Raw genomic sequence first — 17,932 nt, forward strand, 5'->3', positions numbered from 1 at the left:
AGTGGTGAAAAAGGAAGGCTATGTAGGTAAGAGCGGAAAAAGTGTTCTGTAGAACATAAGATACAAAGAAGCAAAAGGCTTGGGGGTGGGGGGAGGGACCAGAGAGCAAAGAGGAAGGTGTGGAATACTTAGAGATGAGGCTGGAGAGTGACGTCCGGGAATTGGGACTTTGGTAAGCAATGAGGAGATTTCAGATTAGGTGTATGACTTGGTTAGATTTATGTTTAAAGAGAAGGGAGGAAGGGAGGGAGGAAGGTCGGCTGCTACTGCATGGAGACTGGAATTGGAGAGGGTAAAGGGGGAGAGTTCGTTTAGGAGGTTAGTGTCAGGCGGTCGGACCAGAAATAATGGAGTCCCGGCAGGGAGAGGGGATTTCTGAGTAGAGATTTGAGTATGAATGGAGGGAGGAGTCAAGAGTGCCGCCTAGGTTTCTGGCTTACGTGATTGGGTGGACCACAGATGTCACTCACGAAGATAGGCGGCTTTGGAGGCGGGGCATAACCGAAAGGAACGCCCCCTCTTTGCCCCGCCCATCGGTGGTAGGATGGCGTCGATTGGCTGTTTCGAGGAAGGCGCCAAAAACTGACAAGGGCGGGCGAGAGGTGTATCCTTACGTCACTTCCTAGGGACATCCGGGCCCCTCTTTTCCCGGCCCCACAGCTGCGGAACTTCCGGCTGGGGCCGCCATCTTGACTTCGCGACCTTGGGTTCCGGATACCGGGTACCTGCAGTCTCCTCGGTGCGGTCATGTCCGTGCTGACTCCACTGCTGCTGAGGGGCCTGATAGGCCCGGCCCGGCGGCTCCCCGTGCCGCGGGCCCAGATCCATTCCAAGCCGCCGCGGGAGCAGCTCAGGACCATGGTGAGAAGCGGGCCGGGAAGGGCATGAGAGATGCCGCCGGCCGCACCTGGGGTCCCGCGGCAGGTTGGGGGCCCGCTGGGTCTGGTGCGCTGCACCTCGCGGCCCGCAGCGTAACGGGGAGCGGCAGTGCTGGTTTGGGTCTGGAGGGCGCGAACGAGGGGATGGTGCCCGGGCGACAGTCGGTGTTCAGTCAGCCCCAGGGTCTCGGGTCAGACCTTGTCAGTGCAGCCCTGTCGCTTCTTCGCTGTGCGGTCTCGAGCAAGCTTCCTTAGCCCTCTCTGAACCTGTTTACCCGTCGGTTCATTTGGGGATGCCTGACGGCTGTCAGCGCTGTCATTGTTACCGCTTTTATTTATTTGGGGTGGGGAAGAGGACCCCAACAGGCTTTAGTAGTTCCCAGAAACTTGGGAGAGTTTAACCCTTAGTGACTTTCACCTGTTTGGCGCATTTCTGCATTTGCCTCAGTGGCAGAACTCGGCCTTGAGTGCGAGTCTTCGGTGTCCAGGTTAGTGGGTTAGGAGCAGAGCCGGGAGAGCGCTGCGGCGGAGGAAATAATAGTGGCGGTAACTGCAGCTGAGTGCCTGCTGGGTGCCAGGCACCGTGCTAAGACTGCTGTGCTGGCCTCATGCGGTCCTCCCTGTCACCCCAAGAAAGGGCCATTTTCTCCATTTCGTGGCTGAGGGAGCGGAAGTTTAGGAGCAGTGTATTGACTTGGCAGAGTCACACCTTCAGTGGCAAGGAAGGAATTTGAGCTCCAGTCTGACTCTTAAGTTGCGCTGTGATCTTAACTGCTATCGGGAATATGGAAGTGGCTTTAAAAACGCTCACCTCTAGCCCCAAAGGTTTGGGAAGGGAGGGCTTTTTAAGACAAGGAAGGGGAGGTGCATTTTTTTAGAGTTATTGGTCTGTGCGAGGTCCCTAGGTCCCAACAGACCAGCTTTGTTCCTGTCCTTTCACTTTATCATCTGGTGGTGGGTTTCCCCTAACCCAGGCTGACCCCCACCCCATATCTGACCCTTTACCTTAAGGCCTAGAGTGGGCCTTGGATGCTCTGGCCCTCCTCTGGAGCCGGAATCTTGACTCCTGGAGGGGGCTGTCTGGGCAGACTGCTCGGACTACGAGAAGCCTGGGGGAATCCTGACTCTGAGGGTTCCTTTTTTCTTGTGCTCTGTGTAGGATATCGCCATTGGGCTCACCTCCTGCTTCCTGTGTTTCCTCCTGCCGTCGGGCTGGGTCCTGTCACACCTGGAGAACTACAAGAAGCGGGAGTGACAGGAGCTGTCCTCTCCCTCAGCCTGTGACCTGAGCACCCGGCCTGTCCTGATCACCTCTGCTGCATTCCTGGCCGGCCTCCCCTGGAGCCTGTCCTTCAGTTACAGGGACCTCTTCTGCAATCGTGACCTCTTCATTTCTCCATGTTGACATCCTGGGACCACATGTATCCGTTTAGAAGGCCCTGCTCGGTAGGGCCTCCCTTGTAACAATAAAGTCTCTTTAAACCCTGCTTCAGAGGGAATTCCCTGGCGGTCCAGTGGTTAGGACTCCGCTCTTTCACTGCTGAGGGCCCGGGGTCAATCCCTGGTCAGGGAACTAAGATCCTGCAAGCTGTGTGGCATGACCAAAAATAAATAAATAAATAAACCCCGCTTCAGACACTCATCATGCCTTTGGCCTGGGCTCCTGCCTCCTCACTTGAGCTGAGGATGGTGTTGGGTGGGGTGTGGAGACGAGGGCCTGGCTGGCTGCCTGGCCCTGCCGGCTTACTGCCCGGTGGGAGGTCCAGTGTGCTCAGCCGTGCTCCTCGATACCTGCAAGGGGTGCTTCCATTGCGTGCTTTCCTCTGTTTAAATGTTTTCTGGCTTCTGTGGAAAACAAATCCTGTTGTCGTTCAGCAGCCTTTCTTGCTCCCCCTCTAGTCCTCTTGGTTGTACCAAGCTCGGGGCTCTGTGTCTGTGTCTGCCCTCTCCCAGTGGGGCCGGCTCTGCAGCTGGAAGCCCGTCCTCTGTGGGGCCAGCCTTCCCTGTCCTCCTTGGTCGGCGGGCTCCAGCCATTTCTCAGGTGCTTGTTGCCCTTCCTAGTTGCAGGTGGGCAGCGTTACATTATCTTGCATTTTTATGTCAGCCTGGGGCCCCTTTCCTTTTAGCACCATATCTGTGAACGCTTATGCACTGACTGGCTTCCTTGTTCTCTTCCTGCCTGCTTCCCTGTATCCTCCCCTACTCGGCTTGGAGAGTTTGCTGCTCCTCCATCCATCCCAAGGGCCCTTCCTCAGTGATTCTTCCTGGGGGTGCCTCTTAGCTGGGACAGGCATGTGAAGCGCTCCCCACTGCGCTGGAATTCTGACTGCCAGTGTCTGCAAGGAAGGCTCTGACCTGCTGGACCCACCCCTGGAGGAGGACATGGCTTTAGTTCTCTGCATCCTCTTTGCTGGGGTGACATGAATGATTTCTGAGCAGACACAGGTTCAGCGTCCCCTGTGGAGCTGCTGGATGGTGGGCAAAGACGCCAGGTGAGAGCTGAGGGGCTCTAGGTTGTGGGTGCTTTAGGCCCTGGGTGTCAGAACATGCGTCTCGCCAGCCCCTTTTGCAGGGCTCGCTTTATGTTGACAGGAGCTGAAGGGGGACCCTGCTCTCCCTCCCTTGTTTAGTCTTTCCTGGCCTTTTTGTGTGGTGTCCAGTGACGCCTGGTTGCTGTGGGCACAGATTAGGCTGTGAGCTGTCTTGAGTTTCTGTGGTAGCTCCACTGCCCTGCCAAGGGTTTGCTTCGGTGTCCCCCATTTTTGCACCCCTGGATCCCAAAGGGACACAGTGGCCCCCTTGGCCCAGGAGGGCTACCTTAGCCCGAAGCTGTGCATCTTGAGCCACGTCTGAGACTGATGGGAAGCCAGTGGTTACAGGCCAGATCTTTAGGACCCGGTCTGAAAGCCCTTAGGAAGCCCAATAGCACCTCCAGCCATTGTGCTCCCACACCTGCTGGGTGCTGCAGTGTGCTGAAGGGGGGCAGGGTCGTAGACTTGTGGGTGGGTGGGAGAGTTTTGGATGTGAGTGAGCCGTCATGCTTGGACCACATCTTCCCCTTGTTCTCAGTGGAGCCACTAAGCTTAAATCTGGTCACCTTTCTGTGTCCCTCTCTTATCCCTAACGAAGTCAGAGGCCGAGGGGCCATTCTTTGTGGCAAAAGCAAGGCTCCTTGTGCTCCCAAAGAGCATTTTCTGTCTATCTGAGGGTGTCTTATCAGATCCTGAGTCCGGAGGGGTGCAGGTCTGTCGTGATGTGCACACCGGGCGGGGTGGAGGGGTGCGGGGGTGGTTACAGTCATGGCAGAGGATATAATGTCAAGAATAGTGGACTGGGAGGAGGCCTGGGTTTGAGGCCTGGCTTGGCCGTTTACTATATGACCTTGAGCAAGTCATTTAACCTCTCCGGGTCTCAGTTTTCATGATTGTAAAATGAAGGTGGTGACGTGGCAGGAAGAATAATGTCTTCCCCGAGATATCCGTGCTCCCCTAATCCCTGGAACCTGGTGAATATGTTACCTTCATGGCAAAGGGGACTTTGCAGATGTGATTAAAATTAGGCATGTTGAAATGGGAGGTTATCCCCTGGGCCCAGTGTAATCATAGGGGTCCTTAAGGTGAACGGGGGAGGCAGATAATTCGCATCTCAGAGATGCCACCTGAGGACTCTGCCTGCCTTGGGGCTTTGAAGATGGAGAAAGTTGGCCGTGTTCCAAGGAATGCAGTGGCCTCTAGAAGCTGGGAACAGCTCTCAGTTTACAGCCAGCAAGGACATGAGGACCTCAGCCCCAGAGCTGCAAGAAACTGAATTCTGCTAATAGAATCTGCATGAGTGGGAAGCAGATTCTCCCTCAGAGCCCCCGAAAGGGAACATAGCCTACAGATACCTTGATTTTAGTCTGATGAAACCCATTCCAGACCTCTGACCTCTAAAACTGTAAAATTATACATTTGTATTGTTCTAAACCACTAAGTTTGTGGTGATTTGTTACGACAGCAATAAGGTGACAAATGTATCATTCTCCTGGTGCTGTGAGGCTCTCAGAGGAGAGGCTGGCACCAGTGGCTGTATCCTCAACAGACTTGAGGTGAATTGCAATGTGAGGCATTTGCAGGAGGAAGGTGCCCCAAGGAGCGTGGGTGGTGTGAGTCGGGGGGTGGCGGGGCTCTCCCTTTGCCGCCTCTGCCCCTCCTCTGCTTGCTTCCTGCCTTAGGTGGTGTGAACCCCTGCAGGCAAGTATCAACCCAGCCAGTGGCCCTGAAGTACAGCCCCTGCTCAGCTTCATCAGCCTGGGTGCACCATGAAAGCCTCCCTAGACCATGATTTTGGAGCTGGCTGCCTGTGGACCGTTGTGCGTTCCTGCAGGGGCATTTCCAGAGGTCCGTTTCCAGGCTGGGCACGCCCCCACTCTTCCCACTTGGGCAGCTGCCTGACTCCCCAGCCTGTCTTGGGAAGGATCACTGGGGCCTCATCTTTGGCGCACCTTGAGCCTTTCTCCTGGCCATGACCCCCCTATGAGGACTGTAGCTTTCCCAAGGCCCATACCATGTCCTGTTGCCTGGCCCTTTCCCCTGAGAGGTTGGGTGGGCCTGGAAGCCTTGTGGCTCTCTAGGGCCTCTGTGCCGTTCCATAAACTCTTCCTCTGTGGCTGAGGTTTCAAAGTCCTGGTACGGGGTCTCCTTTCCCTCCACCTGACAGAATCCCAGGGACAGGGATGTGGGGTCTGGACACATGCCAAGCCTGTGAGGCGGCATCTGTGCCTTGTCGGTTCTATGGAAAAAGTCCTGAGCTGATGCCTGTCACCTTTGTGACTGTTTCCAACAGCAGCCTGAACCCAAGCACCAGTGCTGCCTATTTCATGATAGGCCTCAGCAGGCAGGACCAGCAGTGCTGGACCATTTCTGGGTTTGCAGATTGGGAGGCAGAGATAAACGTCTGGAGTTATGCTGGTGATTCCTGGCAAATATGCTATTGGGTTTTAGACGCTTCAGGATAGAGAATCAAAACCCGAAAATGGTAAAAAGTACCAGGAGAGAGGGAATGAGGGTAAGAGAACAGTTATTAACTACTAAATAAATTGGCATGGAAAAGAGTGGGGCAAAAGCCCATCCTGGGCTGGATTAAGAGCCAAAGTTTTCCCCTGGGCATTTCCTTCCCATTCTGCCTGACAAGAGGGGGAGAGTGGGCAGCAGGTAGGAGGACCCCTCATTTACACACCCTGCATAGATTGAGGGTGCAGGTCTATTCCTCAAGCCCCAGACCCTTGTGTGGGAGGGAGGCATTTACTTGGTGTTGGCAGCCTGCCTGCAGTCCAGCACTGGGCCACAAATGGATTCCTTCTCACTCTCCAGAGCAACTGTGTTCTCTGTCCCCGCCATTAATCCCAATCCCAACTCCCCCTGAATGCCCCCCACCCCTCAGACTCCCTAGTCAAAGTAAGGAGTGGGGGTAAGGGTGGAGTTGTCTTATAGTTATTTTCCAGATTTTGTAAAGCCAAATACAAATCATGTTTCTGTCATCAACTATCTTAGTTGATTTGGTAATACCAGTGCTACTGACTGAAGATCTGATTGGCAGTTACAGATTGCAGCGTTAAAATTGGGAAAAGGAATGAACACTTTGGTAGGCATGGAATCCAAACAGGGTGGCCCTTTGCTTCCTTGAGTTTGGAAGCAACCCCAAGGCTCAGTGACCCAATAAATAATAATTTGCAATGTGGCTGGGACACAGACTTGGCATTTGTAGCGTTGCTGTGAGAGAGCCACTGTGGGCTGTGTGGTGAGCCTGGGCACCAAATGCCCCTGCTGCAGGGCTGGATGTAGCTGATAAAGACATTAGATCACTTTCCGCTCCTGTATTGTCACGAACCGAGGGATTTGATTGGAGCTCTGGCACGGCCTTCTCAAGTGCTAACAGACCACCGTCGCTTCATGAAAAAAGGCCCTCCATAGTGAAAAGCTGACAACCAGAGCCCCAGACTGTAACCTCTCTAAATAACAGCATCTTTAGCATCCAAGGCCTTGCTACTTTTTAAGTTTTAGTTTTAGATAATTCACAGACAATTTTAATAGAATACACAGAAAGATCCTGTCTACCTTTTACCTGCTTTTCCCCTCTGGGTAACATCTTGCATTTGAAACTATAGTACAGAATATGCCAGGATACTTATATATAATCAAGATAAAGAACATTTCCATCTCCACAAGGATTCTCTCCTATTGCCTTTTTACAATCACACCCACCTCCCTGCTGCCCCCTACTCCTCCCTAGCCCTTGGCAACCACTAATCTGTTTTCCATTCTTATCAACTCCTCTCTTAAAAAAAAACCCCAAATCCAAACACCCTTATTTTCTCATAACCAGAAGGGCAGGGAGTCCAAAGTTAGGTCCCTGACCCCAAGGGACATGCTCTCCCTGTCGTAAGCGGGACACCAAAGCCCGCTCAGAACCGGGGCTCAGTGGAGAGGGGCGGTGAAGCCCAGGGCTCTGATATTAGCACGATTCCTGGTCTCCTCCACAAGGTGATCCTCAATCGCCTGCCATGAGTTCTGGAGGCCTAAGCAGGAACGTTGCCTTGCGTGATTTTAATTTCATCTTCCTGCTTATCTCAATAACACAATCCGCGCTTCAAACTCCAGTGAGAAGAAAACTGAAGTGGCCCCAGGAGGCTCTTATCACCACCCAGCACCTTGGGAGCCTGGGAAGATGAAGCCGAGCGAGTGTGCGGGTGGAGGGTGGGCGGGGACTACTTTCCCTTTAACCTGCTTCCGCGGCGGCCCCACCGGACTGTGTGAGCCCCTCAGGTGACGGCGCCCGAAGGTATCCCGTTGCTAGGGGCGTTACCAAGGAGGGGCCACGAGGAGGGGCTCTCTTCCGGGAGGAGGGCAGCTGGTAACCCGGAAGCGGTCGGCAGTGCGGCGCTGTTTAAAGATGGCGGCGGAGGAACCTCAGCAGCAGAAGCAGGAGCCGCTTGGCAGCGACTCGGAAGGTACCGACCGGGGGAGGGCCGTCCGGCCTGGGCTAGCGGGGGCGATGCTGGATGGCCGGTTCCCGAGGAGAGGCCAGGGGTGGGGCGGCCGGTGGCGAAGCGCGCGGACGGCCCCTTCCTCCGCCGCCTCCCCCCTCCCCCCTCCCCCTCACAATGGAAGGAGCCTTGTCGCGACCCCCGGCCGGGCGGGCGGGCTGGCGGGCGAGCGAGCGGAGCGGGCCCACAGTCTCGGCTCTTCTCCCTCGCTCGCTCCCGGGGCGGGGCCTAGGTCGCCCCGCCCAGCGCCCAGCCCCCTCCGTGCCGGGGCCGGGCGCCAGGCTCCCGGGTCCCCAGCTCTCCCGCCCCGGTCCTTGCAGTCAGCCCCGGGCGTCCTCCGGGCCCGGCTGTCCGCCTTCTCCAGAGCAGCCCGAGCCCGGAGGGGCGTCGAATTACGCCGAGCTGCGGAGCACAAAGGACTGGGTGGGCCGCTGGGGATGCTGCGGGCGGCCCGGGGTTGTGAGCGGCCGCAGGTGTGTGCCCCTGAGGGCAGCAGCCTTCGTTTCCGGTAGAGCCCCCTCTTCTGGCTTTGCAGCCTCTTTCCGCCTGTCTAGGCATTGTTTTCTTAGACCCCTGAAGAGTTGGACCTTTCAGAAAGATCCCACCCTCTTCTTTTCACCCCTGAGTTAGACGCGGGGACTGAGTAGGTCACTAGGGTGGGAGGGACAGCCCTGTTGCAGGGCAGCGTAGGGGATGGGTGGAGGCCCAGCTGAGGATCCGGGATGCTCAAGCTCCGAAGGATTGGCCTTAAAAATCATTCAGCACCCACCTCCCATTCTAATCGCACACTCGAGGGACTGAGCTTTCGGAGACCCAGCCCCCTAGAAGGGACTTGTTCAGGATCATGTAAGTTAAGAAGGAGCCAGGGCCAGGATTCAGATCTCCTGGCTCCTTACCAGTGGCTGCTCAGAGCGGGACCCACAGGGTGGACCTGCCCAACTCACTGATGAGTGTTTAACACTATGCCTCTAAGGTAGCACCTCCTCATGACACTTCAGTGAAGGGGGAAGGTGGTGGTATTAGTCCCTATTCACAGCTGAGGATAAGCCTCTGCGGTGAGGTAGCAGAGGAGGGCTATTGTGGTGAAGAGTGCAGGCTTTGAAATTAGACAAACCTGGGTTTGACCACAGGTCTTAGACCTTGGGCAGATTACTTCACCCGTCTGCATTTGTTTATCTGTAAAATGGGCAACATTAAGAATACCCAGGGCCTCCCTGGTGGCGCAGTGGTTGAGAGTCCGCCTGCCAATGCAGGGGATACGGGTTCGTGCCCCGGTCCGGGAGGATCCCACATGCCGCGGAGCGGCTGGGCCCGTGAGCCATGGCCGCTGAGCCTGCGCGTCCGGAGCCTGTGCTCCGCAACGGGAGAGGCCACAACAGTGAGAGGCCCGCGTACCGCAAAAAAAAAAAAAAAAAAGAATACCCAGGATGGCAGGTGGAGGAAGGGTGTGATTGAGCAAAGTGCAGGCTCACAGGAAGCTCTCATCCAGCCCAAGACTCTGCCTCCTCATCTTTCTTTCCTCAAGAGACCCTGCCTGGCTCCAGAGCATTCCCGGGCTGCTGGGAAGTGATGTTAGAAAGCAGAGGAAAGGGTTTGTTAGAGCTTTAAGAGTGTACCTTGGGGCTGATCACCTTGGCCTCCTCACCTTAAAGATGAGAAAACTAAGGCCCAGGAAAGGAAAGGACTTTGTCAGGATCACACAGTTTGGGTGGAGCAGGGTGTGACGCAGGCTTCCAGATTCCAAGTCTGCTTTCCTCGCCTGCTCTTGTCCTCCGCCCAGCTGCCTGGAGTGGGGATAGCCAGGGCCCACTGTAATCCTTGGCCGTCTTCCTTCTTCCAGGTGTTAACTGTCTTGCCTACGATGAAGCCATCATGGCTCAGCAGGACCGAATTCAGCAAGAGGTGAGGGGCTGCGGCCAGCGGCCCTACTTTGGGGATGCATAGGGTGGACCTAAGGCCTATGTTTATCTCCACTTTGGAAGCCGTCTCCTCTCCAGGCTGAGCTGGGCACTAGATGCCTTTATGGGGCGGTGGTCACTGTGCCACTGGGCGCAGCAGCTCTCATTTAGGTGTTCGGGCTGATAGGTGTGGGTCACTCCGTTCACCTGTCAGAACATGATGGATTTCCTGCCCTCTGCAGATCGCTGTGCAGAACCCTCTGGTCTCAGAGCGGCTGGAGCTCTCTGTCCTGTACAAAGAGTATGCTGAGGATGACAGTATCTATCAACAGAAGATCAAGGTGGGAGCCTGGCTGAGGGGGCAGGGAGAGCTCTCGGGTAGGGACAGGGCAGGAGCGTGCCTGCTTTAGACCTGCTCCTCGCTGAGTCTGGCCTCAGAGAGGGTGGGATGTTGGGGGAGCCCTCTGGTTCATAAGCATGCAGACTCTGGAACCACAAAGACCTCGATTCAAATCCTGACCACCACACAGCAGCTGTATCCTCAGCCACTCCTTCGATGTCTCTGAGCGTGGGGTCTCTGAGTTGTGCGGTCTTCATCTGTGAAATCAGGATGATGAAAGCATCTGCCTACAGGGTGGTTGTGAGGTTGAGGGAGATGATACCTGTGGGGCCTGGTGCAGGCTGCGGGGAGCTGATGCTTTCAGTGCTCACAGTGGGGCTGAGAGGGCTGGGGCCGGCTGCGGGACGACGGTGGCAGCGGGGACACAGTCCTGCATCCTGCTTCCGGGATGTGTGGAGAGGTAGGCAGCAGTGGGGAAAAGGGGCCTACAGACCTTTGTGCAAGGCCCTGCTGCATCACTTACAAACAGGTAAGTCCTTTAACCACTCACTTCCTTCTCTGTGAGCTGGGAGTTTGAAATGCGACAGTGAGTATGTGTAGACTGTCTAATCGGCACAGCCTAAGGGTTTAGTAAATTTTTTTTTTTAATTTTATTTACTTATTTATTTATTTTGGGCTGCGTTGGATCTTCGTTGCTGCGCACGGGCTTTCTCTAGTTGCGGCGAGTGAGGGCTACTCTTCGTTGCGGTGCGCGGGCTTCTCACTGTGGTGGCTTCTCTTGTTGCGGAGTGTGGGCTCTAGGCGCGCGGACTTCAGTAGTTGTGGCACACGGGCTCAGTAATTGTGGCTCGTGGGCTCTAGAGCGCAGGCTCAGTAGTTGTGGCGCACGGGTTTAGTTGCTCCGCGGCATGTGGGATTTTCCCGGACTGTGTCCCCTGCATTGGCAGGCGGATTCTTAACCACTGCACCACCAGGGAAGTCCCAGGTTTAGTAAATATTATTCCTCCCCACTCTCCCCCAAAGATCAGAGATGCTTAGAACCTTCCACCTGAAAGGAGGGACCTTTGGGGTTAGCCATTTCAGGGGCCAGTCGGGTAACCCAGGTGATTGAAGGTGGCCGGGTCAGGTGGTGAACAGCCACGCCACAGCTCCGGTCAGCCAGTAGCAGGCAGTGGAAGCTCATGGGGCGGATGGGAGTGTCCATGCCTGTCACTCCATCGGTGCTTCCAAGACAAGCCAGAGGTTATTTTGTGGTAAAATCTCCAGACTCCTAATAGTTGGCAGCTTATTCAGATTTAAAATGTGGGGGCCAAACAGTGCACACAGATCAGCTCTGTGTGGCCTGTGGTCCCCTCTGACCCCTTGCTCAGGGTGTTTATGGTTTACCCAAGAGGCCTGTAGAGAGAGGAAAGCACGGGCTCTGGGGTCTGGTAGACCTGGGTTTGAGTCCTGGCTTCACCCCTTCTGTGTGGTCTTGGGCAGCACCCTGGGAGGAGGAGGAGGAGGAGGAGAATGGGTATTATTAGCCCGCGGCAGAGGGCCTGGCAAAGAGTGAGCGCTCAGGTTGATTCTGGTAGCTGTTCTGGTAGCGGCAGTGATTTGGGCTCTTTGTACACATTTTGTCCCGTTCATTTAACATTTCTGAGTACATACTGTGGGCCATTCACTGTTTTAGGTGCTGGAGATAGAGTGATGACTGCAGGTGTCAACTCCCGCCCTCAGGGTGATGGTTCATAGTGGAAAGGCGGCCATTAAATGAGGGGGAACCCTAATGTATGTCAGAGGTGGTAGGTGCTGTGGAGAAAAGTGACGCGGGACAAGGAGATCAGGAGTGGGAGGGTTTGCGGTTTTTTTTTTTAAAATAAACTTATTTATTTATTTATTGCTGTGTTGGGTCTTTGTTGCTGTGCGCAGGCTTTCTCTAGTTGCTGCAAGTGGGGGCTACTCTTTGTTGCAGTACATTTGCTTCTCATTGCGGTGGCTTCTCGTTGCAGAGCATGGGCTCTAGGCACGTGGGCTTCAGTAGTTGTGGGCATGGGCTCAGTAGTTGTGGCTCGCGGGCGGGCTTATTTGCTCCGTGGCATGTGGGAGCTTCCCGGACCAGGGCTCGAACCCACGTCCCCTGCATTGGCAGGTGGATTCTTAAGCACTGCGCCACCAGGGAAGTCCCCGGGTTTGCAGTTTTAAGTATGGGGGTGTGTGAGTAATGAACTGAGAGGCAAGGGAGCAAGCTGGCGTGGCCGGCTGGGCAGAGCTGGGTGGGGGCCAGTGTGGCCGGAGCAGAGCGGGTAGGAGACACGGGGGTTGGAGCCGAGAAGGGACTTGGAGGGAGCTGAGTATTTAATGGGTTTCTCCGGTCGCTGGTGGCCTGGGTGGGGATAGACTGAGCAGTGAGGTGGAGGCAGGGAGACCTGGGCGGAGGCTTGTGCAATAAAACCAGCCAGAGATGGAGGGACGGCCAGGGCAGCTGAGTGGCCCAGGTGAGAAGCGGTTGGATGCGGGCACAGCCGAAAGGGTCTGCTGCTGGGTTGGGTGAGGTGTGAGGGTGGAGTCGGCAGTGGCTGGGAGGTTTTGGCTCCGCAGCTGAAAGGTGGAGGGCGGGCAGTTGAGGGGAGGCCGGGAGGAGGTCAGGAGCCACCTGTTGGCTGCGTTGGTCTGAGGTGGTGGAGGCGAGGCAGTTGGGTGTGAGTCAAAGTTGGAGTTGAGGGCCAAGAAGGGGGCGGGTGAAGAGTTACGTTTAAATCCCATGAGCCGTGAGGTCAGGAGAGCAAGTGGAGCTGACGCTGAAGCTGCCCCAGGTCTGAGCAGGTTGTGCTGTTCACATGGCAGGGGCTGTGGATGGCCTGTGGCATGGTTGTCTTCTGGCAGGTGACACGTGGGCTCTTGAGGAAGGGTGCTCTGTGGTTTGGTGGCGGCCGTGACCACCACAGGTTAGATGAGGAGGGGCAGCGGTGAGGTTGGAGGACATGGAGAGGATGGGCCTGGCAGCACATGAAGGGAGGACGGAAGTGGGGCGGGTGCGTCACCGCACAGTGGATGCAGGTAGACGCTGCCGAGCGGCTGGTCTGGGGAGGATGGGTTCGACCTTAGGGCTTAGGAGGCCCTCCGTGACCTTCACTAGAGTAAAAGCCTGCTGGGATGGAGTTCACAGCAGAAGAGAAATGGCGACAGTGGGCACAGATGGCTTCACTAGAAGCCCTACAGGAAAGCAGAGAAATTGGGTGGTAGCTGGAAAGGAATTCACGGGAAGCAGAGCGTTTTTTTCGAAGGGAGAACTGGTCTTGGGTTTATATGCTGATGGGTCTAAACGGGTCGGGAGAGAGAAGTTGATGATGCGGGAGGAGAGGGGAGACTTCCTGGAACGGTGACCTGAATCCAAGAGAGGGAGGCTCTGGTGGCCGCCTCAGACCCTCCGAGGATAGAGAGAGAGGCCGTGGGTGGGTGTGCTGCGGGGGCCTAGGGGCCTCAGTCGCAGCGGAAGCAGGGTCATTGGGAAGGTGACTGGGGGGCGCTTCAGGAGAATGGAGAAGGTATGAGATAGGAGGAGGGGAGGGGCCCAGGCCAGGGGAGTGAGGCCTGCTTGCCAGACAGCACTGAGGGCCAGACACACCCATCCCCCCCACCCACCCCCACCCCGCTCATAGCGGAGGTTCAGCAGGCGGAAGAAGTTCCATTGAGCTGCGGAGGGAACTGGAAAAGAGCACACCAGGCCCTGTGAGCGGGCAGGGTGGAGACTAGACAGTGGGGGTGAGGGAGGCCGTTTCCCGCCCTGGGGCTGTGTGGTAGGGGCCTCAGGTGTGGCACTATGCCCCATACCCTAACTTGTTTGCCCTGGAGCTCTCAGGGTTTGAAAGGCTGTTCACTGGAAAAGCTGTGTCGGTCAGGGACCCATTCTCTTGCCTGTTTTTATGAAACAGCAGCCCTTCGGGCCCAGCAGCGTGGCATACGCATTGGCTGGTGACCACTTCGGCGACCCGTGCACCCAATGTGTCCATAACTCAGTTTCCTGGGGCTTTGGGGGCTCCTGGCAGTGGGTTGCTAAGTGAGCCCCCACCCCAGAGTCAGCAGCCAAGGCTACCAGGTGGCTGCTTGGAGCTCAGTTGCCACCCGCTCTGGTGTGACCTTTCTTGGGGGGGTTTCCTTGGCCCGCCACGGTTCTGGCCTGATGTTGACGGGCACGGGGTGGGCTGGGGGCTGCCTCTCCGCAGGACCTCCACAAAAAGTACTCATACATCCGCAAGACCAGGCCTGATGGAAACTGCTTCTATCGAGCTTTCGGATTCTCCCACTTGGAGGCATTGCTGGATGACAGCAAGGAATTGCAGCGGTGAGGAGGGTGGCCACTTGGGCACAATGGAAGCAGGTAGGGGAGGGTTCCATGAAGGGCTTGTGGGCCCCCTCCTCCCTCTTGATGACTGGGAGGTGTGGTTCCACCTGAGGCCCAGTGACGGGCTGGGCCTCTGCTTGGGGCTTCCATCAGTGGCCAGTCCCCCACCCCAGGGCTGGTGTCTCTGGGCCCCTGCTCTGCTGGCCTAGGAGCTCATGCCAGCCTCTTTTTCCCTTCCATCCACAGGTTCAAGGCCGTGTCCGCCAAGAGCAAAGAGGACCTGGTGTCCCAGGGCTTCACTGAGTTCACAATTGAGGATTTCCATAACACGGTGAGCCCAGCCACCCGGTCACCCGGTCAGCCAGAGTGGAGGGGGGGGTGGCCTGGCTGTGGCAGGGTTGACCCATCTCCTCCCTCATCTTGCCCTCTGTCCCCCGCGGGTGGCAGTTCATGGACCTGATCGAGCAGGTGGAGAAGCAGACCTCAGTGGCCGACCTGCTGGCCTCCTTCAACGACCAGAGCACCTCAGACTACCTGGTGGTCTACCTGCGGCTGCTCACCTCGGGCTACCTGCAGCGCGAGAGCAAGTTCTTTGAGCACTTCATCGAGGGTGGCCGGACCGTCAAGGAGTTCTGCCAGCAGGTGCTGCCCCCTCCCTACTCCTCAGACTCGGGTGCCTTGGGTGGGGAGCCCCGGGCCGGGGAAGGGGGCGGGGGAGAGGTGCCGAGATGCGGGCCCTGAGCCACCCCTGTGCCTCAGGAGGTGGAGCCCATGTGCAAGGAGAGCGACCACATCCACATCATCGCGCTGGCCCAGGCGCTCAGCGTCTCCATCCAGGTGGAGTACATGGACCGCGGCGAGGGCGGCACCACCAACCCCCACATCTTCCCCGAGGGCTCCGAGCCCAAGGTGTACCTTCTCTACCGGCCTGGACACTACGATATCCTCTACAAATAGGGCCGGCCCCGGCCTGCCGCTGCCCTGCCTGCCCTCCCCTCTGCCAGGCGCTAGACATGTACAGAGGTTTTTTTGTGGTTGTAAATGGTCATACTTCACTCCCCCACCCCCTTCCCTGTCATACGACCTTCCGTGTTTTATTAAAGGGGACGCTGGTGGTGAGCCACGTGTGTGCGTGTCCCTGCTCTGCTGCTGCCCACCTGGCTGCTCTGTGTCTGGCTGCCCCCCTTCCCCTCAGGTGGGTTCCTCTCAGCCTTCCACCTGTCCACCCCCAAACTTCCCCGCCAGGAGCAGTTTTGAGGGGGCTGGGCCTCTTGGGGATCCCTCCTGCTTATTGGGGTTCTGATTCCTTCCCTTCAGGCCTCCGCCCCTTCCCTCTTTAGCTGGCCAGGGGCTTCCATGGGGATGTGGACGTTCCTCAGAGACTAGCCCAGGGACCCAGGACCACCAAAGCTTCAAGCTGCTCCCTCATAGGCCCCGCCTCCACCCTGCTGTCCTGGCCAGGGCCTGGGTTGCCTGCCCTCCATCAGGGGTCTGCCTGGTGGAGGAGTCCCGGGTGGAGAGGGCCGGCGTGATGGTGGGGCCTGGCTCAGGGCAGGTGGAGGAGCGGGGGCACCCCAGAGCACCCCAGGTGGTGCCAACCAGGTGGGGGAGGGGCAGTCCTCAAGCCTGTGCTTGGTCCTCCATGCCCAGGCCTAGTGGGGCTTGCCAGGCCACCATTCTCTTCCCACCCCTCCCCTCGGCCTGCTGCCTGTGCCTGCTTTGCACCCCCACTGCTTGGGCCGCGGTGTCTGCATCGCCTTCCTTTTTGCCTTCACCTCTTCTCTTCCCTCCGGCACGTGTGGGGTCTCGGCCCCCAGGCTGTGAGCTCCTTGGGGGCAGGCCCTCAATAAATGTGAAGTGCTGCTGCCCACGTCTGCTGTCCGGCCCGTGCCTCCACCTGCCTGGCTCACCGAGAGCTCTCGCCAGCCCCTTTAAGCCAAAGCACCTGTCCATACCTGGGCTGCTTCCCTCACCCGTCCCCAGCCAGGACTGGGACAGTAGGAGCTGCAACAGTAGTGGTCTTTATTAGAATAGAGGCTGCTGAGGGGGCGGGGGTGGAGGGAAAGAATAGGGTGGCCAAGCCCTGCTGCAGGCTTCCGCGATTTCTTAGAGCTGGGAGCGCGGTCCGGTAGGCCCAGACGAGTCTGTGGGCAAAGCCAGTAGGTCAGAGCATGTGGGCCGTGGGCCTCCCCTAGCTTCCCAGGCTTGCCTCCCTGGCTTCCCTGCGTGGGGGTGAGCGGAGCGCGGGGTGAGCGGGTGTGTTAGTGGGCACGAGGTTAGTGGGCAGCCACACGGAGGGCCAGGCCCTGCTTACCAGTCCTGGTCAGGGTAGGCGGCAGGCTGCCATCACGCTGGAAGGCAGAGGACAGTGAGAGCCCGCCCGGGGTGGATGGGGGCGGGGCAGGGGCTGGCCGGGGCGCGCACCACGGGGTACGTACCGACGGGGAAGTAGTGGGGGAGGCGTTGCCGGTAGATGTTTTCGTCCTTCTCCAGGAACACGCATATGATCAGCCGGTCCACCTGCGCCAGGGCCCGTTCAGCCTGGGGGGAAACCACCCACACCCCGGCTCCCCGGCTCCCCGGTCTCAACGCCGCCCGCCCCAGCAGGTTTGCACCTGCCTCGCCCTTGAGGCGCTCTTCGACCTGAGTTTAGAGCTCAGGCTGCAGAAGGGGCTCATGGTGTGGTGTGCTATTGCCTTCTCGCACTACCCTGCGCCCTGGTTGCCGGGGAGGAAACAGCCCCGAGGAAAGGAGAGGGGACGCAGAGAGCAATGGCAAGGCCTGAACCCCATGTGCCCAGCGCTCTGTACGTGGCTGGTGGGGCTGGTCAGCGGGGCCGGGGTGCGCCCCGCCACCCACCCCGGTCTGGTCCTCTTGGCTGGACCCAGGCCTCACCTTGTCCTTGTGCTGCTCCAGCCACTCGCGCAACGTGGTCAGCACAACCTCGGCCGCCGCCTCGTTGGGGTAGCCTGCGGACCGGACCCGGTGGGGCGGGAGTGAGTCCCAAGCTCCCACCCGTCCCTCGCCGCTTCGCCTCGGCTCCCACCCACCCCCGACCGGGCCCCTCCCCCTGCGCCGCCCTCCCTGGCCCCTCCCTGCGTCTGGGCCCACCCGCTGCCCACCCGCGCCCTTCCTCCTCTAGACCCCACTCACCAAACACTCCTGTGGAGATACAGGGGAACGCCTGGGGTGGGGGGGTGAGAAGGGATTGGGGACCGCGTCACTCTCCGCTCCGCCTCCCGCCAGGCCGTGCCCCGCCCCCGGCTTCACGTCGCCCCCACCACCAACCACCCCGCCGCCGCCTGGCGCCCCTCACCACCGAGCGGAGCCGGTGCTCTAGCAGCAGGTCAAGGCTGCTCAAGTAGCAGCTGCGGAGCTCGGCAGCCTGGCTGGCGCTGGGCTCTCCGTGGGCGATGGGTCCCACCGTGTGGATGACATCTGTGGGAGGCGACGAGATCAGACCGG

At 58.1% G+C, this 17,932-nt stretch overlaps 3 protein-coding genes across 4 annotated transcripts in view; 2 read left to right on the forward strand and 1 right to left on the reverse strand.

Moving 5' to 3' along the window:
• The first annotated feature begins 667 nt into the window (after positions 1-667).
• Positions 668-2,365, forward strand: COX8A (cytochrome c oxidase subunit 8A). The gene is made up of 2 exons (XM_081239610.1): positions 668-861; positions 2,038-2,365. Exons 1-2 carry the CDS (start codon positions 748-750, stop codon positions 2,131-2,133), a joined length of 210 nt encoding a protein of 69 aa, XP_081095736.1. The 5' UTR covers positions 668-747; the 3' UTR covers positions 2,134-2,365.
• Positions 2,366-7,785: 5,420 nt separating this feature from the next.
• OTUB1 (OTU deubiquitinase, ubiquitin aldehyde binding 1) lies at positions 7,786-15,586 on the forward strand. Its single transcript, XM_081240118.1, has 7 exons — positions 7,786-7,866; positions 9,743-9,804; positions 10,043-10,141; positions 14,349-14,467; positions 14,714-14,798; positions 14,915-15,109; positions 15,227-15,586. Exons 1-7 carry the CDS (start codon positions 7,809-7,811, stop codon positions 15,422-15,424), a joined length of 816 nt encoding a protein of 271 aa, XP_081096244.1. The 5' UTR covers positions 7,786-7,808; the 3' UTR covers positions 15,425-15,586.
• Positions 15,587-16,472: 886 nt separating this feature from the next.
• The window catches only part of MACROD1 (mono-ADP ribosylhydrolase 1), a 152,545-nt gene continuing 151,085 nt past the window's right edge, over positions 16,473-17,932 (reverse strand). For both annotated transcript variants that reach the window (XM_081240114.1, XM_081240113.1), the window contains 6 exons: positions 17,784-17,905; positions 17,621-17,651; positions 17,363-17,436; positions 16,906-16,987; positions 16,782-16,818; positions 16,473-16,611 (listed from right to left, as the gene is read on the reverse strand). In XM_081240114.1, coding sequence (XP_081096240.1) covers positions 16,814-16,818; positions 16,906-16,987; positions 17,363-17,436; positions 17,621-17,651; positions 17,784-17,905 — 314 coding nt within the window. In that variant the 3' untranslated portion in view covers positions 16,473-16,611; positions 16,782-16,813. The remainder of the gene's footprint in view (positions 16,612-16,781; positions 16,819-16,905; positions 16,988-17,362; positions 17,437-17,620; positions 17,652-17,783; positions 17,906-17,932) is intronic.

The sequence above is a fragment of the Mesoplodon bidens genome (assembly GCF_964165515.1).
Source record: "Mesoplodon bidens genome assembly, chromosome: 7".
In the NCBI taxonomy this organism is placed as follows: Eukaryota; Metazoa; Chordata; class Mammalia; order Artiodactyla; family Ziphiidae; genus Mesoplodon; species Mesoplodon bidens.